At 37.1% G+C, this 22,571-nt stretch overlaps 2 protein-coding genes across 4 annotated transcripts in view; one reads left to right on the top strand and one right to left on the bottom strand.

The window, feature by feature from the left end:
* The window catches only part of ACTL6A (actin like 6A), a 32,784-nt gene extending 26,361 nt beyond the window's left edge, over positions 1 to 6,423 (top strand). For both annotated transcript variants that reach the window (XM_027958144.3, XM_060393422.1), the window contains 2 exons: positions 1,528 to 1,614; positions 2,806 to 6,423. In XM_027958144.3, the coding sequence (XP_027813945.1) occupies positions 1,528 to 1,614; positions 2,806 to 2,886 (168 nt within the window). In that variant the 3' untranslated portion in view covers positions 2,887 to 6,423. The remainder of the gene's footprint in view (positions 1 to 1,527; positions 1,615 to 2,805) is intronic.
* On the bottom strand, positions 123 to 22,566 carry MRPL47 (mitochondrial ribosomal protein L47). Of its 2 annotated transcripts, XM_004003131.5 has the most exons (7): positions 22,451 to 22,566; positions 19,895 to 20,046; positions 19,305 to 19,365; positions 16,328 to 16,424; positions 7,887 to 8,017; positions 5,839 to 5,934; positions 123 to 3,824 (listed from the first exon to the last, which is right to left on the bottom strand). In XM_004003131.5, the coding sequence occupies exons 1-7, from the start codon at positions 22,546 to 22,548 to the stop codon at positions 3,701 to 3,703; spliced, it is 759 nt and encodes a 252-aa protein (XP_004003180.1). In that variant the 5' UTR covers positions 22,549 to 22,566; the 3' UTR covers positions 123 to 3,700. The 2 variants fall into 2 exon arrangements, with proteins under 2 accessions (XP_004003180.1, XP_042090092.1); XM_042234158.2 differs by lacking the exons at positions 19,305 to 19,365; positions 19,895 to 20,046; positions 22,451 to 22,566 and adding an exon at positions 18,909 to 18,961.
* Between the last annotated feature and the right edge of the window lie 5 nt (positions 22,567 to 22,571).

Here is a 22,571-nt window from a genome sequence, read left to right as displayed (position 1 = left end):
ACATTCACAGGAACTGGGGATTATCAACATACCTCTTTGGAAGATACAGTTCAACCCAGAAAGATAGGTACCAGTCATATCACTTACATAGCAAATTTACAGGATAAAATCTGGCAGAGGACTGAAGAGTTTTTATGCTTTATTAAAAACATCTCTTGGTACACTATGATAACTTTCAAAAAGGATAGAAGAATCTGGTTTAGAGAGAAGGTGGTGTACATGGTCCATTAGTAACAGACATTTTTAGATTTTTAAACATCCATCAAGTAGTTTTCTGTAAGGTATTCTGCAATAAATACTACATTAAAAAAAATTTATTAGAGGTTAGATGGGCCCTAACAGAATCTATGGAAGCTGTGTATTTGAATGTTTTACTTATGCCACAGTCTTTAAGTACTGATACAGGCACTAGGTTGACATCTCCTTACATTTTTGGAGATACAGACTGATCGGTAATATACCTTGATTTAGTACTTTAGATTTCATAGAAAGTCCCAGAATAATGAATATAGACATGGGCTGTCCAAGGTCTGATCAAGACCAGGTAGATGCTATCTTTGTCTTTTAGGAGGCAATTAAAATTTAATGAAATCCATTGTAATAGGATTTGACCAGTTCCTCACCTACAAAACCCCGTGTTCATCCCTTCTGCTCCCAGCACCTCTCCTTCCCATTCTACATACTCCACCCTTGCTGCATGCACAGACTCAAACTGAATGTTCATATATAGAGTAACTGGTAAGTATCAACAATCTGAGAACTATCCCCAGAAGCAAATTCCTAGGTAAGATCTCTCCATACAGGAAGTGAGATAGGGGTAGTGCTGAGCCATAAAACCATGTTTATCGAGAGGGTGTTCAAGCGTAACAGAAACACTAATCTGAAAAGAAAGCAGTGTGAATAAACTTCCCTGTGTCTGACATCTGCATTTTGGTTTGGATGGGGGCAAGAAGGAATGGGAGGAGGGGGTGAACCAAGATAGCACGAAAGCCCAAAGAATAAATTAGAAAGTTGAGGATGACTGCAGAAAGGGTAGCTAGTTGGGGTAATAATTACACTTGGTGTTGATAAAATGAAATAATATATGAAGTAGTTAGCACACTACTTGATATATAGTAAGTGTTCAAATACATATTTGCTGTTTCAAGGTGAAATTCTGAATACTATACTCTCTAGCATGTAGTTTTCTATAGTTTATAGGTGAGTGAGTGAGTGAAGTCGCTCAGTCGTGTCTGACTCCTTACCACCCCATGGACTGTAGCCTATCAGGCTCCTTCGTCCATGGGACTCTCCAGGCAACAGCACTGGAGTGGGTTACCATTTCCCTCTCATAATTTATTAAATTACACAAGCCAAAGTACTTTAAAATCCTTTTCAGTAGTTCAACCTATGCCTATTATTAACCTAGCTACTACAAAATAATTATGTATAATTAGTGCTTGAACCAGAGCCAGTCATCAAAATTGAATTTCCTAAGTTGAGGCCCTGTTCTATTTGATGACACTAATACTTATTCTTCCTTTTTAGAGTATGCGATTGAAACTGATTGCAAATAATACGACAGTAGAACGGAGGTTTAGTTCATGGATCGGTGGCTCCATTCTAGCTTCTTTGGTTAGTAGATAAACTACTTTGCAAAATAGTTTAAGATTCTTATTTAACTTGAATGTATCACTTAAAATACTAAATTTAGTAAAAAGACTAAACTAATTCCTGTGTATCATTTATCTTTGCATTTTTATATCTATCACATTTGTAGAGGACTTATGCTTACCTATTCTGAAATAGTCTTACCTATTCTGAAATGACAAAAATGCCTCATTGCCTTATTAATGGGTATTGTCAGTCTGATTACAGTTTCCCTCTCCAGGGTGGGAATCTGTTAACTTATCCATGCCTCTTCTAACAGTACTCACATTGGCACTGGTCAGGACTTATTCTGCAGCCCACTTAAAATTAAATCATTCTTCTTAGATACTGGTTGCTCCCTGGCCTGTTGCTGAGGTAGAAGTCAGGAATTGGTTCCTGGGGCAGATGGTGAAGTCATGGTATTGAGGTTTGCATGTTGCTTGGACTGGCTTCCTACCTTGAAATCAGGAGGAAATTCTTGCACTTAACCTGTATCCTAAATTTGGAAGATTTCCCCTTCACCTCAGAGCAGCCAAAGTAAATGAGTACTTACGCTAAATATTTTTAAAAGCTATTAACTATTAAATGTTTTTAACTGCCCATTTATGTATTTCTGGTCTATGTTTTATTTCTAGTCTCTTAATAGATCTTAGTTCAAAACTGCATACGTACGAATCCACTTGAGTAGTCACAGGGAACGGATCTCTCCTGCTTACACGTCTTAGTAGTAACGTAGTCCAGGATCCTTCCTCCTTCGGTCCTTTTCCTCCTTTCACCTTCTGTTTATTTAGAATAGTGCATGTGTACTGTCGTTTGTGTACTTGCCAAACTTTATCCTAGTCTGAGTTCTCAATGTTACCGTTAATCAAATGCTAGAACATTGCATAAATACTGTACTAGGATCAAGCCTTCCAACAGTTTGTTGTTGCTGTTAACCAAGCCATCATAGCTAAACTCTTCCTTCATATTCCTTTCCCAGCATTTTCTAAGTCCTCAAGACAGTATAAATAGTGTCTTTGGGTATCCTAGAGGAGGGCAGAAATAAGAAGGGTATAATTTGAGTACTATTTGGGGAGAGGTATAAGAGCTCTTAAAAGATTCAGAATTGTGAAAATATTTAAAAAATTTGTTCCCAATAGAAAGGTACATATATGTAATTTTTCTTTCCTTTCACAGGGCACCTTTCAGCAGATGTGGATTTCCAAACAAGAATATGAAGAAGGAGGAAAGCAGTGTGTAGAAAGGAAATGCCCTTGATAAGTTCCCAAATCTCTACCTTCTATGTCACCTTACGTTTCATAGCTTTAGTATACTCAGGAAAAGAACAACCATCTTTTGTAGGATGTTTATACATTTTTGCATATTTCAATTCCACTTAAATTTTTTAAGGCTTTAACTGGTTCTATAAATTAAAATAAGTTTGTGCTTTCCTTGAAATGCACTTATTCTTATTACAAGCATTTTATAATTTTGTATAAATGTCTATTTTCTCTAAATATTTTGCTTTCAGTAAAATGCTTTCCAACTCTGTTTAGTATATTACCAGTGGATTGGTAGAATTGCTTTTTATTGACTAGTAAAACTTATTGCCTATGCTTTTTACATTAGGCTTTTAAAATTAAATAAAAATTATTAGCCATTCCAGAAATATTTTTTTGGACTGCTGTGTTGTTAACTTGCTACTTTAAATACTAAATGTGTTTATCATTGTACCCACTGTTTATTTAAACTGAATTCATAGCTCCTTCATATCTAGTAACAACAGTAGTTAAGGTTACCTGAACTCCAAAATTACCTTCTTGCCTATTTGTTACAGCAGTTGGTATCACTTTCGCACTCTAAGATGCAGGCAGTTAATTAAAAGTCTGCTTAGACACAGAATTTATAAAATGGAAATTTAATCTGAACTTTTTATCTGATTTTGACCACTTCCAAAATTAGCATGCCATAATAACTCTTAGAACAGTAGACAGTCCTTTGACTAAAAACACAAGTTATTTATAAACCACTTGGTATTTACTTTTGTATATAATCCAAGAAAAACAAAATAGTAAATTATGGTTAAGATGTCTTAGGCAGCACTTGACTTCTGGGCTTCAGAAAGATGTGGAAACTTTTTCTGAAGAAACTGTTCTTTCTTTCGTGCTAAACTTATCTTCCTTGCTTTGATGCGAGCTTGTTTCTCAATTCTCAATCTAGGGAAATAAAAGCATAACAGCAATTTATACAAAATGATTTCCCTGTTACTCGGTACTGTCAACATATGTCCAAATCAATTACTTAAAGACCTCAATCGTGCCAGTCTCTGTATTAGGTGTGTCATGATTATTATTGAACCTGAAAAACCATTGTAAACCTACACAAGTCAAAGATAAGCATGAGGTCTAGTGGTTAAGACTGTGCTTCCACTGCAGGTTCAATTTGGGGAACTAAGATCCCAAATGCCATTTGGTGCGGCCAAAGAAATTGATTGCATCTATAACCCTACACCAATTCTCTTTGCTACTTTTTGACTGGAAAGTAAGAACAGATTTCATGAGTCTGCAACAAACTGGGCTTTCTCTTTTATTTTACAAATAATGTAATTTTATTGAATACATTAGATTTTTTTTATGTCCTACATCCTGAGACATTTAGAAACTCCCTAATTTCAAATAGCACCCAGTCCAGCATCATTTACCCTATGCTGAGAGAAAACCACGCTAAGAGATGATACTTAGTGCATGTTGGACTTGCCACTGAGTTGGCCTGTACCTATTAGCATCCTGGGGCATTAGGCCTTCATACCTCAGCTAAAATGTTGACCTCTAAAGTCATTTTGAAATCATCAAAATTGCAAATGACAAATTCATGGATGCCAGGCCTCTACTGTATTTAAACTGAAATATAACAATGCAGTTAAGGTATTGAATTTCAACTGCCATACAACAATGAAAATCAGCCACAACTATACGTATCCCGGCCCAAGGTTTACTATTCTTGAGAATGTTCAATAATTCAATTTGATGAAGACAGATTGCACTAGGGCAGAAATTGAGAGCAGAAAGGACAAATTCTGGAGACACTCTTGCAGGAAGTTAAATCACTGAATATAAAGCATTTCTAGGAACTAATGGAGGTAACAGAATTCCAGATAAGTGATTTAAAATCCTAAAGGTGATGCTGTTAAAGTGCCACACTCAATATGTCAGCAAATGTGGAAAACTCAGCAGTGGCCACAGGATTAGAAAAGGTCAGTTTTCATTCCAATCTTGAAGAAGGGCAATGCAGGCAATGTTCAAACTATCATACAATTGTGCTCATCTCACATGCTAGCAAGGTTATGCTTTTGAAGGTCCTTTTGTTTTTTCATTATGGAAACAAGCTTTGAGAGGAAAAGATTCGTCTTTAAAAGAATTAATGCTGAAAGGTGGCTGCATTATCTAAGGCAGTTGTTAAAAGCTGTGATTCTTGTGCTGCTAGGATTTTCCCCTTAAATTTCCAGCTGCTTTTCTGCCTTGAATTCTGATCTGTAGCACCTTTAGCCAGTAACCAGGCAATTTTCCCCACCTTGTTTCTGCAGCCACAACCCTGGATGTTAAGTGGCACCCTGACCCCAGAAAGCAGACATTGGCAATTCTTTTCCCGTTCAATTGCAATTCTGGGGATTAAAACTCTTCTCAGGCTTCTGTCTGTTTTTAGATGTGGATCCAGTGTTTTCAAATAGCTGTTTCTAAAAATCTTACCTTGTTTTTATAGTTCTCAGCTTGTAACCATTTCACTCCTCTACTACAACAGAAGCCCTATTTCTCCCTGTTCAATAACAAACCTGCTATGCAAAGTATCTGGAAATCACCATTCTTCAGGATAACATGAATTCAGATATACTACAGCTGGGTCCTTTCCTCACCCAAGCACCCTCTCATTTCATCATTCCTGCAATAACATGAGCTCACATTCTATGCAGCTGGAGTGTATGGAACTTTAACATTACAAAAAGATTTTTAAAACTACTTATATATATTGATGAAGAGAAAGACAATAAAACTTCTGAAAGGATATATATTAAAATGTTAGCAGCAGCTATTTCTGGATGGTGAAATTATGTAAGATTTTTTTTTAACCTATTTTTCTAGTTTTTCCACAATGAAATGTATTAGTCATATAAAAGCTTAACACACACCGGCTGATGTAAAGATATGTTTTAGTGCTAAGGGTACTTGTGCTCACCTGACAAAACGTTCCACGTAGGGCATTGCAAAGAATCGTTTTCTATTGTATCTTTTATTTAGGTACCAAGGTATAGGCCACTGCTTGAACTTGTGCCTGCCAAGAAAACAAAAAGGTATCACTCTATAGAAAACATCTAACATTTTCACTTTTTACAGATTTAGCCTTCTTTGGACTAGATATGTTTTCAATAAAATAAATTGTAGTTGGCTTTTTAAAGATTTTAAAATTTTTATACAGTTTACATTATGAAGCATTCTGAACTAAGAGGTATCAGACACTCATGAAGCCACTGTAAAACTGCAAAGGTTAATATTTTGCAATGTTTGCTTCAGATCACTCTTTTAAAAATACATATATAAAAGTTTTAAAACACAACTTAAGTTCTCTGCTTTCACAATAGCTTCTAGTCATAAACTGGAGTGTATCATTACCAGATATATTTTGTAATTTTCCTACATACATATATGTATGTACTGACTTTATATATATACACATATACATGTATATTCACATATAATTTGAAACACTGATACATGTATGTACTTTATGTTTTTAAAATGTAATAAACTGCATTGTAATAAATAAGTATCTACCTATGTATGCCTCAACATAACAAAACCTAAAAAATAATGCTAAGTGGGAAAAAAGGAAACTGAATTCATACTATAACACTGGAAAATATTTCAATTAAAAAAGTAATGAACTAATTTCAGGGCATTTAACCAATCTTTTGGAATTGTAATGTTTGATTTTAATAAGCTACGTCGGTTAATAAGATGACATAACTGCTTTGTTCACTACTTTAACTCCAGAAAAGTTAAAAAGCAAGAATTTTAAAACTTTAACAAGATCAGCACTTAACAGATGCCCTCTCTTTTCTGCACTGGATCACAGTTACAGACTACACAGCCATTCACCTAAATTTGGCTCCAAGCTGCCCTGTTACCACAAACTCCATTAAAAGAATTACATGGAGTTAAAGAATCTACCAGGACTTTCCAATGCAGGGGACACAGGCTTGGTCCCTGGTCCAGGAGGATTCCTCATGCTGCAGAACTAAGCCTGTGCACCACAACTACTGAGCCCCCATGCTGCAACTACTGAAGCCCACGTGCCTAGAGCCTGTGCCCTGCAACAAGAGCAGCCACCATGAGAGGCCCTCACGCTGCAGCCAAGAGTAACCCCCACTCGTCGCAACTAGAGAAAGTCCATGTGAAGCAACAGAAGACCCAGCTCAGCCAAAAATAAAATTAATTAAAAACATAAAATAATCTACCAAATGCTTAAGCATGCAGTGTAATTTCAAGAGTACAGAGAAGGTCTCCAACCACCCAAAATTCCTTCCTCATCTTGCTGACTGATGTTTAAATTTCTAATGATGCTTCCTTTCAGCAGTTCAACCCAAATGCAAATAAAGCCCCTGGAATACAGAATACACTGGGCCTTCTCAATTTCTCATAGCTCAGTGTGAATGTTTATTACCAGATTCTTTCCGAAGTCTCATAGGACTTTGTAATTGGATCCAGGAGACAAGATGTCACAGAAGTGGAAAGATGTAATGAAAATTGTTTCAACATTTGGACTAGGGCTTAACCTAAGGGCAATGGGGCAAACTTGAGCCTGGTCCACATGATCTTATTCCTCAAGAACTTCTTAAAATAGTTTCCGGTTCTTAATGGGCAAAGAGGATAGGTGTGTCCTAAAATGAGCTTCATGGGATTTATAACCCTCTGAAATTACACATGCAATGTAAAGTTTTCTGAGGAAAGGATCTATAATTTTCATGAGATTCTCAAAAGGTCATATGATTCACATAAGATTAAGAACCACTCCTATGAAGAACCCATAAATAACTGAACCATGGGAATGGGATGCCAAGGGATACCTGACAAAGCTACCTTCATTCATACCCTGAAGTTCCAAAGGGATCTGGGGACCTCTGTTTATATTAGATACATCTCTATAATGTATCTAAATATTAAAAGATACTGGACAGAGGATGAGGCATGGGACTTCACTCTCATCTCATAAGAGCTACTACGTACCAGATGATTCTTCCAAAGATGTCTCTTCTCCAAGCACCAGGTCTAGGCTTTTCTTGACCAGTCTGAAGAAGTCTGAGAGCATCTTCCCTTTCCTGGACAACTTTATCTAATGCATCCATGGAATCTACAACCTGAGAAAAGAATACACAAATACAGTTTCAACAATCATCCATGATAGAATTCCAAAGAAAGAGAACACATAAGGACTATGCTACAGAAAATCTATGATGAACAAAGAACCATTCTGTCAAATATTTTCTAAAAATATTTTTGGCCTAGGTATGCATATACATAGGTATCTATAGTATCACTTTCTGTAACTTTTTTAAAGTTTAGTTTAATTAAAAATCTATTGAACTCAAATTTCCGTATGTTACTTTTTTTGAGTAGGATACACTTGCACAGCTTCTTTTTGGAGACCCAATTTGACTCATCATTTCAAAACTCAATGAGCTATTACAAAATGATAACAATTAGTGACTTTGAAAATATTAAAACCTATGTTCTGGCCTTAGTCAGTGTGTCCCAAATACTCAGATATTTTGACCTGCTTAACTCAAAGCCACACTGAATAGCTGAATCCACATGCTACTTCCTTTCAACCATATGATTTTCTACAAAATTCATGAGAAATAAAAGATGGGTGAGAACAACAAATCCTATTTTGAGGACAAACAGAGGAGCAAAGGGACCACAGTGATCAGAGCCTAATACAAAGCCTCTGACCCTCAGGAACTCAGTAAACCTGGCTGCTGACTGACTACATTAAAGAGTGCCCAAGGTCAGAGCTGAGGCTCCTAACTGAAATCTAATGTTAGCTCACAGACTGAAAATAAATGGCTACCAAGAACACAGAGCTAACATCCAGTTATTCATGTTAATGCTAACAAGAAAGAAAATCAAAAGTATCAATTAGATACACCTCATTCAAAAAAATCACTCTCAAAGAGCTTTCTTTTCTAGTTTATAACTTTCCCAGAAGCAAGAGTGTCCCTGTATAGTTCCCAAAGTTTCAGCTTATATCTTAAATTGAGCATAATTCTTTTAAAATTTTTCTTTTTCTTTTTTTTTTATTTTTTAGTTTTTTATTTTTAAATTTTAAAATCTTTAATTCTTACATGCATTCCCAATAGTATGTCACAAAAGTGCTGAGAAAATTGCATACATTTGATGTTGAAAAATACCAGTTTCAGTTTATCTGGAGAAAACTTTTATATTTTAAATTCTACTAATTAAGAAAATACTAGACATATGATCTACTGGGCTGAAGTTTACCTCTAAAATATATCTTTTAAAGCAAGGAGAGGGATCATCTACTATTGAAGTTTAAAAGTCTTAGAACAGCACCATTCTAGCAAGAGTTTTTTCATCAAACAATGAGCTATTTATAAACAGCTAATCCACTTGAAAGAGTCTCTGAAGCATAACTTTCCTTAAAAGCAGAGTTGGCAAACATATCTAAAAATAAAATCACATTACTTTACAAATGTTTTGCAGCAATGAAAACATGTACCACAACTCAGACCTTAGTTTCTAAATATACCATTTTCCACTCAAAGGAAGCAGGGTTCCTCTGTAAAATGACTGATTCCAGGGTTGAAGCAGAAAAAGTACAAAATGAATCCAGCATATCCTGCTATTCCTCATCGAAGACTGATGAGAACACAGAGGCCAGCTAGAAGGAACCCACACTGGCCAAAAATGGAATGACAATACTAAAGGTACTGAATCAGATTGGAATCCATGAATCAAGGAAAAAAAGGGAAAGGAAGATAGGAAGAAATGGAGAAAAGAAAAGCCCTTCCTTACAGAAGAAAGCTAACTAATGTAGAATGAACAATGAAATTAGACAATCACCATTTAGCAAACATCATAGTAATAACTGATTGAGGCATGAATCATCATTCAGTTCAGTTCAGTTGCTCAGTCATGTCCAACTCTGCGGCCCCATGAATTGCAGCACGCCAGGCCCTCCCTGTCCATCACCAACTCCCGGAGTTCACTCAGACTCACGTCCATCGAGTCAGTGATGCCATCCAGCCATCTCATCCTCTGTCGTCCCCTTCATGATCTTCATTTTCTGAATGTTGAACTTTAAGCCAACTTTTTCATTCTCTACTTTCACTTTCATCAAGACGCTATTTTTAGTTGCTCTTCACTTTCTGCCATAAGGGTGGTGTCATCTGCATATCTGAGGTTATTGATATTTTTCCCAGCAATCTTGATTCTAGCTTGCTCTTCTTCCAACCCAGCGTTTCTCATGATGTACTCTGCATATAAGTTAAATAAGCAGGGTGACAATATACAGCACTGACGTACTCCTTTTCCTATTTGGAACCAGTCTGTTGTTCCATGTCCAGTTCGAACTGTTGCTTCCTGACTTGCATATAGGTTTCTCAAGAGGCAGGTTAAGTGGTCTGATATTCCCATTTCTTTCAGAATTTTCCAGTTTATTGTGATCCACACAGTCAAAGGCTTTGGCATAGTCAATAAAGCAGAAATAGATGTTTTTCTGGAACTCTCTTGCTTTTTCCATGATCCAGCAGATGTTGGCAATTTGATCTCTGGTTCCTCTGCCTTTTCTAAAACCAGCTTGAACATCTCAAAGTTCATGGCTCATGTATTGCTGAAGCCTGGCTTGGAGAATTTTGAGCATTACTTTACTAGTGTGTGAGATGAGTGCAATTGTGCAGTAGTTTGAGCATTCTTTGGCATTGCCTTTCTTTGGAATTGGAATGAAAACTGACCTTTTCCAGTCCTGTGGCCACTGCTGAGTTTTCCAAATTTGCTGGCAAATTGAGTGCAGCATTTTCACAGCATCATCTTTCAGGATTTGAAATAGCTCCACTGGAATTCCATCACCTCCACTAGCTTTGTTCGTAGTGATGCTTTCTAAGGCCCACTTGACTTCACATTCCAGGATGTCTGGCTCTAGGTGAGTGATCACACCATCGTGATTATCTTGGTCGTGAAAATCTTTTTTGTATAATTCTGTGTATTCTTGCCACCTTTTCTTAATATCTTCTGCTTCTGTTAGGTCCATACCATTTCTGTCCTTTATCGAGCCCATCTTTGCATGAAATGTTCCCTTGATGTCTCTGATTTTCTTGAAGAGATCTCTAGTCTTTCCCATTCTGTTGTTTTCCTCTATTTCTTTGCATTGATTGCTGAGGAAGGCTTTCTTATCTGTCCTTGCTATTCTTTGGAACTCTGCATTGAGATGCTTATATGTTTCCTTTTCTCCTTTGCTTTTCTCTTAATTAACACCCCCAAAAGATGTCCTTTTCATTATAGGGGACTGGAATGCAAAAGTAGGAAGTCAAGAAACACCTGGAGTAACAAGCAAATTTGGCCTTGGAATGCGGAATGAAGCAGGGCAAAGACTAATAGTTTTGCCAAGAAAATGTACTGGTCATAGCAAACACCCTCTTCCAACAACACAAGAGAAGACTCTACACATGGACATTACCAGATGGTCAACACCAAAATCAGATTGATTATATTCTTTGCAGCCAAAGATGGAGAAGCTCTATACAGTCAAAAAAAATAAGACCAGGAACTGACTATGGCTCAGATCATGAACAACTCATTGCCAAATTAAGACTGAAATTGAAGAAAATAGGGAAAACCACTACACCATTCAGGTATGACCTAAATCAAATCCCTTATGATTATACAGTGGAAGTAAGAAATAGATTTAAGGGACTAGATCTGATAGACAGAGTGCCTGATGAACTATGGATGGAGGTTCGTGACACTGTACAGGAGACAGGGATCAAGACCATCCCCATGGAAAAGAATCATCATTAATGGATGCTAAAACCAATGAGTACAAGTCTGAGGATTTACATGTTCTCAAAGAAAAATTAGTAACTATACAGTGAAGAAACCTAAACACCACAATAACCAAATTACTAATGCTAAGAACTTCAATAACAGAATGTATCAACACTGCATGCCTCCTCACCTGATGGACTGTGAAGAATACAGCATCACATCTATGATATTCCTGCCAATCATGATTATCATGAGAAATATCATACAAGCCCAAATTGGCCCATTCTCTTCAACAATGTCAATGTCACGAAACAAAGAAAGACTGACTAATCAGATTAAAGGAGATTCAAGAGAGAAAACTGAAAACACATCAGTCAGGATTTTCTTTGCTATAAAGGAGGGATAACATGAAATTTCAATAAGATCTGTACTTCTTTGGGGGGGGCAGGGCAATATACATTTAAATACCTACAGGTAAAGGGATATCACATACAGAACTTATTCTCAAACAGTTGAGGAAAAATGTCTTTTTGTAGAGAGGAGGCAGAGAAGGATAAAGCAAATGTGGTTAAGTATCCACACAGGGAATCTGGCTGAAGGAGGCCTTTTTGTATTGTTCTCATAATTTTTCTGTCAGTCTCAAATTTTATCAAAATAAAGTTTAAAAAACCCCAAATATGATGCAACTTAATTTTTATAAAGGCAGATTAAACTTCTCCATAATTAGGGTAGATAACTGAGATTTTATCCCACCCCTTCTTTGACCCTCTGCAGGGGTACCCAGATCCTAACAGTGGTGAGCAGTGTGGGGAAAGAAACCTGAAGCAGTTGAGGTTAGGAAGCAAGACTGAAAAGCTGGGTTCCAGTCTCACTGACTTACTATGGAATGGAAAAAACATCAATAAAGAGCTGACCTTGAAAGCTCTCTATGGATAAACAAACAAATCTAACTAAATAAAACCTCTACATGGAAGAAATAATTGCAGATCTGCATTTACTGATGTGGGAAAATTTCTAAAATATATTAGTAGAACATGTAGGTCCCAAAAGAGTATATACAATATAAATAAATGTATGTAAATAAAAATAATCAGGCACATTTCTATATGCAGAGAAAAATTCTGATGGATATATAGGAAATACACAGGATTGACTGCCTCAAGGAATGGAAATAAAGACGCCAACTGATTTCTTTTTAATGATGAAGAAAACCTGTGAGAGTTGGACTGTGAAGAAGGCTGAGCACCGAAGAATTGATGCTTTTGAACTGTGGTGTTGGAGAAGACTCTTGAGAGTCCCTTGGACTGCAAGGAGATTCAACCAGTCCATTCTAAAGGAGATCAACCCTGGGATTTCTTTGGAGGGAATGATGCTGAAGCTGAAACTCCAGTACTTTGGCCACCTCATGTGAAGAGTTGACTCATTGGAAAAGACTCTGATGCTGGGAGGGATTGGGGGCAGTAGGAGAAAGGGACGACCCAGGATGAGATGGCTGGATGGCATCATGGACTCTATGGACGTGAGTCTGAGTGAACTCCGGGAGATGGTGATGGACAGGGAGGCCTGGCGTGCTGCGATTCACGGGGTCGCAAAGAGTCGGACACGACTGAGCGACTGAACTGAACTGAACTGATTGCCTCAAGGAATGGAAATAAAAGACACCAAATGATTTCTTTTTAATGATGAAGAAAACCTAACTTAAATAACTGTTGACCTTTTCACAGTAATGTTAATATTACTTAATATCACTTAATATTGCTGAACTACAGGAGGGGAAACAAGATGGTGGAGGAGGAAGAAGTGGAACTCATCTTCCCCAACAAACACATAATGTGGAACAATTCTCACAGAAAACCAGCTGGAAACTGGCAGATCTCCTATACAACCAAAGCTGCACGAAGTTCTCCATGTAACTAGGGAGAAGGCCTCAGCTCCAGTATCTGTGCCCCTGGGAGGGATCTGTAAGGAAGAGTGGGTCCTCATGGGCAGACCCTCAACCTGAAGAGGGAGTGGATCAACCCACAATTTGGGCACTCCCATGCCAGTCCTAGGGTCCTACATGAGGAGTCAAGCCCTCTAGCCTGCTGGGCAATCTGCCAAGACAGACAGAATAATGGAAAACACCCAATCAAAACAGCAGACAGACAAATGAAAAAAATGAAAGCAACATATGAGGTCTATGGGATGATCACAAAGTGTTCCAACTTGCACATAACAGGGATTCTGAATCCTAACAGATTCAGGGATTCTGAAAACAGAGAGGGAGGAGGGAATCAAAAAACATTATTTGAAGAAATTACCAATGAAAACTCCCTAAACCCAAAGAAGGAAACAGATATCAAGGTACAGGAAGCACAGAGAGAGGGTCCTAAACGAGAGGAACGCAAACACACCCAAACTAAGACACACCATAATTAAAATGGCAAAACTTAAAAGAATTTTAAAGGCAGCAAGAGAAAAGTCAGTTACTCAAAAATTCACAGAGCTCCTATAACACCAGAAGGGAGTGGCACAATATACTCAAGCCCTGAAAGGTGAAAATCCAGCGACCTAGGTACTCCACCCTGCAAGATTACCATTTAGAAAAAAAAGAGAAGGAATTTCTCAGAAGAGTAGCAAAAACTAAAATAACTCATACACCATATAAAAAATACACTGTATAAGAAAAATGAACTCAAAATGGTTTAAAGGCCTAAATAAAAGACATGCCATCATAGAACCCCTAGAAGAAATCACAGGCAAAATGTTCTCAGACATAAATTGTAGCAATATATTCATAGGTCAGTCTCCCAAGGAAATACAAGCAAAACTAAACAAATGGAACATAATCAAATGTAAAAGCTTTTGCCCAACAACAAAATGAAAAGACAACATATGGAACCGGAGAAAATATTTGTAAATCATGGGACTGACAAGAGGTTAATATCCAAAATACAAAAGAGCTCACATAACTCAATATCGAAAAAAACAACCCAATCAAAATATGGGCAGAAAACCTAAATAGACATTTCTCCAAAGACAAACAGATGACCAACAGTCACATGAAAAGACGATCAACATCCCTAATGACTCAAGAGAAGCAAGTCTAAACCACAGTGAGGTATCACCTCACATTGGCCAGAATGGCTACCATCAAAATGTCTGCAAATAATAAATACTGCAGAGGGTGTAGAGAAAAGGGAACCCTTCAAAACTCTTGGTGGGAATGTAAACTGGTGCAGCCACTATGGAAAATAATTTTCCTTAAGGAAAAAAAAACTAAAAACAGCACTACCATTCGACCCAGCAATCCCACCCCTGGGTATATTTCGGGAAAAAAGAACTGTAATTTGAAAAGATACATGCACCCCCAATGTTCACAGCAGCACTATTTACAACAGCCAGGACATGGCAGCAACTGAAGTGCCCACCAACAGACAACTGGCCTAGGAAGACACGATATATATGTATACACACACAAACAACACAATGGAATACTACTCAGACACAATAAAGAATGAAATACTGTCATTTACAGCAAAATAGGTGAACCTAGGAAATATACTTGGTGAAGTTAGAAAAAGACAATTATGATATCACTTACATGTGGAATCTAAAAAATACAACAAATGACTCTCTAATATGGAACAGAAACACACTCACAGAGACAGAAAACAAGCTTATGGTTACCAAAGAGGAGAGGGGGTGGGGAGAAAAGTAAATAAGGAATATGGAATTAACAGACAAAAACTACTATACATAAAATAGAGAAGCAACAAGGATTTACTGTCTTACACAGGAAATTATGTTCAATTTCTATATAACCTATAATGGGAAGCAATCTGGAAAAAAAAAGAAAAAATATATATATAAAAAACTGAATCACTATGGTGTACACCTGAAACAATTTTATAAGGCAACTATAACTTAAAAACTTAATTACAGTGTTTAAGATGGGGCTTCCCTGGGGGTTTAGTGGTTAAGAGTCTGCCCTGCAACAATGCAATGGACACTGGTCTGATTCCTGGTCGGGGAAGAACCCACATGCTGCAGAGCAACTAAGCCCACGCGCCACAACTACTGAATCCCACGTGCCCAAGAGCCCGTGCTCCGCAACAAGAGAAGCTGCAGCAAAGAGAAGCCCATGTACTGCCACTAGAGAAAGTCCCTGCACAGCAACAAAGACCCAGAGCAGGCAAAAATAAATATTTTTAAAAGATGGTTAAGATGATAACACTTCTTTTATAGGTTTTTTATACCAATTATTTAAAAAGCATTAAACAAATTTGACCTAGTGGGTGCAGTAGTAGTTAAACCAGAACTAGAAATCTAAGATGGTACAGGTACTTCAGAAAACAGCTGGACTGTTTCCTAAAATGTTAAACACAGATTTAGCACACAACACAGCAATTTGACTCCTAGAGATCTACCTAAGATAGGTCCATGCACATTTGGGGGTTATAAGTACAAATGGGAATGACTGAAGATGGGTCTGAGATTTCCTTTTGGGAGGATGGAAATGTTCTAAATTAGATAGTAGTAATAGTTGCTTAAGAATGTAGATTTCCTAAAAATCAAGCAGAAATAGAAAGAAACTTACTTGCCAAGAATTGTAGGAACCATACGCTTACACCTTTTAGCTTTTACCCCACATTCAGCAGTCTCCAGACTCCCACAAATCTCACCTTTTCTAAGCGCTCCGGGCTTGGCATTGGCAGCCTCTGCCGCTTAGCTTCCTGCTCTAGAGTTAGGAGCATGTTTCTTTCTTTCAGGAGAACATACCTATATCAAAAACAGAACTAGTAATGCTATTTTGTGTTATATTAATAAAATTGTGGATTTTGACATCAAAATTAATAATCTGTACTCAAAAGTCCTTTAGCATAATCCTTTTAAACAGAGCTATATCTAGTCTCACTCATCTATTCACTAAATTTTCCAAGTGCCACATACTGTATTAAGGAAGTATCAGAAGTTACAAACAAGCATAAAATATAGTCCTTACATTCCAAATGGAAGAGCAGATGGAAGGCAACTAACACCTGTTAAGTTCCTATTTTAAGCACATTATATACATTTATTTCACTGAATTCTCACAATAATTCTGAGGTTGGAATCATTTCTACTTTCTAAATGAAGAAACTAAAGCTAAGACAAGTAAGGTATTTGGGGGGCACGCAGCTAATTCAGCTAAATCAAATTGTGAACTCCCTGTGTATAAATCCATTCTGTTTTTAGCCCATATGCCCCCTCCACAACTGTAATGTGCTGTGGTTTATTAAGTGGTATAGACAACAAGTACCAGAGAATTAAGTGGGAGAGATGAGACATTCCTTCTGGCCGAGCTGGTCAGGGAAAGCATCAAAGAGATGGGATAAGTTAGGCTGGAAAGAAAACCAAAGCAAACACAAATACTGAGATCAAAACATGAAGTGGCAAAGCTTGAATGGGCATGAGTTTTGTGAATAAATTCTGTTTGACTGAGAAGTAGAGCTGGAAGAAAGGAAATAAACGTGGGGGGCACAGAACACGACACAAAGGAACTAGGCTACTTTTTGGTGTGGAAGAAGACAGTTTGGGCGGGGGGGGGGGGGGGGGGGGGGGGGGGAAGTGGCAGAAGATAAATGATTTGGTTTTAGCTAGGATGAACTGAAACTACCTTAACTATTCCTTTACCAATAAGCGGCAGTAAACATGTTCTAAGACAACACAGTTTTTATAATGAATCTGTGCTGTGTTACATGTAACATATCTGACACCAAATGAGGGTTTTTCCTTCTTATGTTGTCTTTTCTAACACAACTTTTCCAACACAACTTTTCCAACTCCTCTGATACTACCTGAAGTTAGTGCCAGATTCCACAAACGTAAGGATTCAGTCTCACAAGAAAGACTGCCCCACTTTAGATGCCAATAATGATTTCTAGGCCTTACATATAGACCTGCTCTAAGTTAGGGGTTCCAAAAACCCTCTCCTTGGGTTTGATAATTTGATAGAACAGCTCACAGAATTCAGGAAAGCACTTTACTCTCTGGTTTATTATAAAGGATACAACTCAGAAACAGCCAGGTGGAAGAGATGCACAGGAAAAGAAATAGGAGTGCAAAGCTACCCTGCCTTCTCAGGGCACAACACCCTCCCAGAACTTCCATGTATTTACCAGCTTGGAAGCTCTCCAAACCTAGTTGTTTAGGGTCTTTTAATCATGTGGGCATGACTGATTAAATCACTGACCACTGGTGACTGAACTCAGTCTCTAGACCCTCCCCCACCAACTCCCCCCAGAGGTGGGCATGGTAGTGAGGCTGAATTCTTCACCCTCTAACCATGCCTTGGTCTTTCCTGAAGCTGTGCAACAACGCCCTCCCTGCCCACTTCCACTCTGAGAGTTGTTTAATTAGAACAAAAGACACTTACATCACTCAGGCAATTACAAGGAATTAAGGAGCTATGTGTTAAGCCATCAGAGACAAAAGACAAAGTATATTATTTCTTATTGTATCACAAGAACAAGCCTGTAGTATTAGTGGTCTTATAAGCATTTTACAGTTCTTTAATCTGCCATGAAAGATAAACCACCCTTTAAATCAAGGGATAAAGCTTTAACTGCCTACTACAGTGCCTGGAAAAATAGCAGCGCTGAGTGAAGGGGGCTTGGTGAAAGAACAAGATGGGTAAGAAGTGGTAGGCACTGCTTCATTTAGACCAGCCAAGTGTCCCCACGTCGGTGACCTACATGTAGGGATGTAGGTTCAGTGCTGCACCACCACAGGTCTGATTTTACAAGAAGAGCCAGAAGTCCTTATTTTTGTGTGAAAATTCCCAATTTTTAAAACACAGTACAGTCCAAACAAATATATCTTTGGGCTAAATATAGTCAATGAATGCAGAGGGTGGGGTCAAAAGGTACAAATTTCCAGTTATAAAAGGAAAAAGTCATAGGGATATAAGGTACAGCATGGTGACTATAGTTAGTAATACCATATTGCATAACTCAAAGTATCTCAGAGAATGGCTCTTGAAAATCCTCACCACAAAGAAAAAAAATTGCTGTAACTATGTACAGTGACAGTATTAACTGGACTTACTGTGTGATCATTTTCCAATATATACCAGTACTGAAGCATTACACTGCACATCCAAAATGAATATAATGTTATGTCAATCATACCTCAATTTATATTCAATATATGTAGATATACAAATCAACTGTCTTAAATCCTCTCAACTCTAATTCATCAGGAGAACCTGCCAGCAAAACCTACCTGAACTTCTAGTTAAGTGCATCCTCCTACACACCTTCTCACAGCAATTAAGCTGAAGCTTCCAGGCCATGCAAAATAATAAACAGGAAGAAGACCGACATGTGGCCAATTCATCCCCATTCTCTTATTAGTTTCCTGGAATTGGTAGTATAAAAGTGCTAGTATGACTGGTAGCAGTTACAATAAAACTTCTAAACTCCCAACTCACTCTGACACGTCTCTCATAATGTAACTTAACCTCTGGAGTATTTATAAAAAATTTCAATTATCTTATATATCACCAACAGTACTATAAATCATTTCACTTAATGTCTTACATCAGATAAAGTTTATAACTCATTATTATTCTATAACTGCCTCAAACTCTTAAGATGTTAATGCACTCAGTATACTTACCAAAGTTTATGTAAATCTTCATTACTTTTGTTCCTTAATTGCTGACAGGTCCACGAAGCTCCTATTAAAGTGATAAACTCATAACGTGAAATAATTTTCTAGTTACATGTCCTTTGACAAATTACTTAATCTCTCTAAACCTGTTTCCTTATCTATAAAATATATAATAGCTTTCTATACTATAGTATAATATATAATTAGGACTTAATTGTGATTAGATATTAGTAATGTGACTGGCAATAGCATTCAAAACATGTCAGTATTAGTATAAAATATATTTTCAGTCTAATGTTAAAATACTTACTATTCTTATAAATTAATATTCAATTATCTCTAAAAAAGTGAAATCAAAAACAAAGCCCAAACCTCACTTCAGTTAATAATTTCAACCCACTTCTCTTCTAAACCTTTTGTCAATCTACCAAGGAATAGCTTACTATTATACTGTCCTTCTATTTTTCTCTAACAGATATTCCCAAAGGAACTGAGAAAAGAAAATAACATAAGTAATTCCCAAACTGGATAATTAATCCAAATATGATAGAAGGTTTAATAAATATATTTAATACTGGTCAACCCAAATATCTCACCAGATTTCACCTTTTCTTCCCCCCAATTCTTTGGGTCATCAAAAAATTCTTCCAGTCCTCTCCTAGACAATGTGGTATGAAGTAATCTACACTGGTGAAAAGATGTGACATTTGGTGTATTCTTAGTCAACAGACTAAGAGAAAACCTGCAACTGAACATATAAGAACAAGTGATTAAAGTTTCATGACATCTGGATTTTATAGGCAATAAATGGAATCATTTCCTCATTTACAATGTCAAAAAACCAACTTAGGGTTTCTGCACAAGAAACAATAAACTTATAAAATGCTTTAGAAATTATTTTTAATATCCCCAGTATAGATGCTACTATCCTATAATTTAGAACATAATTTCAGAGATAATATATTGACTAATTATATTTTACAGTAACATTTTTAGCTCCTTCATATGCTGCTGGTGGGCATATAAGTAGATAAAAGCATTCTGAATTTTAATTTTGCAACACATCTGAGGCCCAATGATTCCTCCTTTAAGCCAGTAATTTCACTGGATTTAGAAATTTCAACCAAGGAAAATAATCACATATGGCAACTGATAAATCAAAATGTCTACTGTGGTGATTATAAGTCTATTAAAGCATTATATATGATAACAAAAAGCTGACAATAATGTAAATGTGCAACTTGGAAATGGTTAAAATAATTATTGTGCATCTGTATGATAATTTATTATGTAGCAATCTAAAAGTCATACCTATAAACAGTATTTAATGACCTGGAGAAATAATTTAAAATACAATAATGAAATGCATCACAAGTGCTGTATTCCAACCAAAAAAAAGAATCGAACCTGAATCTAATGATGAACAAACAAGCAGACAAATCCCAATGAAGGAACATTCTAAAAAGGTTGACCTTATTAAAAAAATATTAATAACATGAAAGGGAGAAAAAGAAACTGTTTTGGATTAAATTAGACTAAAAATACATGACAATTAACATGATAAATGATCACTGATTGGACCGTGAATTAAAAAATTAAGAAAGAAAAAATATTCCCAGTGTGATCATTGTAATATTGTGGTTAAGACATCTCTTGTTTTCAGGAAATTCATGCTGAAATGTCACGATGCTTGCAATTTTGACACACCTCAAATATTTCAGAAGAATAGAAGCACAGATATAAAAAGTATAAAAAATGTGACAAAATACTGGGGAGTGATTAATATAAGTGATGAGTATATGGTTATTCTTTGTACCACTTTTACAACTTTTCTTTTGGTTCAAAATTGAAAACAAAAATTGGTGAAACAAGGGTAGAAAATAAAAATCCATGTATGTTAAGTATGATCCTGACTTTATTTTAAAATTACATGTATGTGTATATTCTGAAAGTGAAAGAGAAGAAAACTTGTTTATCTCTGGATGGTAAAACCATAGTTGATATTTACTTTCTTTTCAAAACACTTTACCTTATTTTCCAAGTGAAAGTGAAGTTACTCAGTCGTGTCTGACTCTTTTCGACCCCATGGACTGTTGCCTATCAAGCTCCTCTGTCCATGGGATTTTCCAGGCAAGAGTGCTGGAGTGGATTGCCATTTCCTTCTCCAGGGGATCTTCCCGACCCAGGAATCGAACCCGGGTCTCCTGGATTGCAGGCAGACGCTTTACTAGGGAAGCCCTTATTTTCCAAAGTGTCTGTAAATGGATAACTTAATAGTAATGATAAAAAATCTAACTTATTTTTAAGGAAAAAGGATGACGAGATGAAGAGACAATTGGTTCAAGTATGCCACTTTTCAAGTTACAACCCCTGAATCTCTGCAAAAAAAAAAAACGGAAAAAAAAAAAACACCCCACCCCAAACCACTGCTTATCTCTGAGGTTAACGTAAGGAATTACATTATAGCTGAGAGATGCCCAATAACTGTGCTGGATTCAAGAGCACACACATTACTTCCTTTTGGGGGAAAAAAAAACCCAATAATTTATAAAATTCAACTCATTAAAAACAAAAGCTAATAACAGGGAGGTAATCGTACAGCTTAACGTCAAACATGATCTGTCTGTCCAGAAGACAAGCGGTCTTTCTAGAAATAACCACCGTGTGTTGTATATTCTTTTCTCACACCTGCAAGGCGACTTTCAGTTCACTCGGCTTTCATTCACTCAAAATTTACTGAACACCTCTTTTTGACAGGCTCTGGGAGTACACATCCCCTTCCCCCCTTTTTTAATCTATCGAAACCTGACAGAGCGCTCAGTTACACAACAAAAAGCTCTTCAGTGAATTTTTTTAAAAACTCACCCAGTCAAGCAGGATGCTGCTGTACCTCCACATTTAATTAAACAAATACTGGGTTTCTACAGACCCTGAGAACTGCTTGGTCCGCAGTAGGTGGAAAAAAATGTTTGAGGAAGACACGGACATGTCGCAGATGATAGACTTCTCCAAGGTCACTGACTCCTCACAAAGGTGGGCTCGCGTCCAGCCATCAAAGCGGCCTTCCCAGCCCAAAGCGTTTTCAGCATGTCAACAACCAAACAAGATCCAAAGTTGGGGAGGTGGACAGACCTACTCCTCAAATAACTTACCCTGTGCTAGCAAGGGCCTGAGAATTTATTAACGACGTAGAAGCCTTCAAAGCGGCTGAGACTCTTCTGCAGAAAACAGCCAAACTGGCAGCAGCCATCTTTTCCCATCAGAAAGCAAACC

Source organism: Ovis aries, chromosome 1 (genome assembly GCF_016772045.2).
Source record: "Ovis aries strain OAR_USU_Benz2616 breed Rambouillet chromosome 1, ARS-UI_Ramb_v3.0, whole genome shotgun sequence".
NCBI lineage: Eukaryota > Metazoa > Chordata > Mammalia > Artiodactyla > Bovidae > Ovis > Ovis aries.
This window is presented reverse-complemented; position numbering and strand designations above follow the sequence as displayed.

Excerpts from the sequence above, each read along its gene's own strand:
- MRPL47 (XM_004003131.5), bottom strand. The coding sequence starts at position 22,548 with ATGGCTGCTGCCAGTTTGGCTGTTTTCTGCAGAAGAGTCTCAGCCGCT. Across the intron at positions 5,935-7,886 it reads ATCTTTGGAAGAATCATCTG|GCACAAGTTCAAGCAGTGGC; the intron begins GTACGTAGTAGC and ends TTTTCTTGGCAG. Across the intron at positions 3,825-5,838 it reads TACGTGGAACGTTTTGTCAG|ATTGAGAATTGAGAAACAAG; the intron begins GTGAGCACAAGT and ends TTATTTCCCTAG.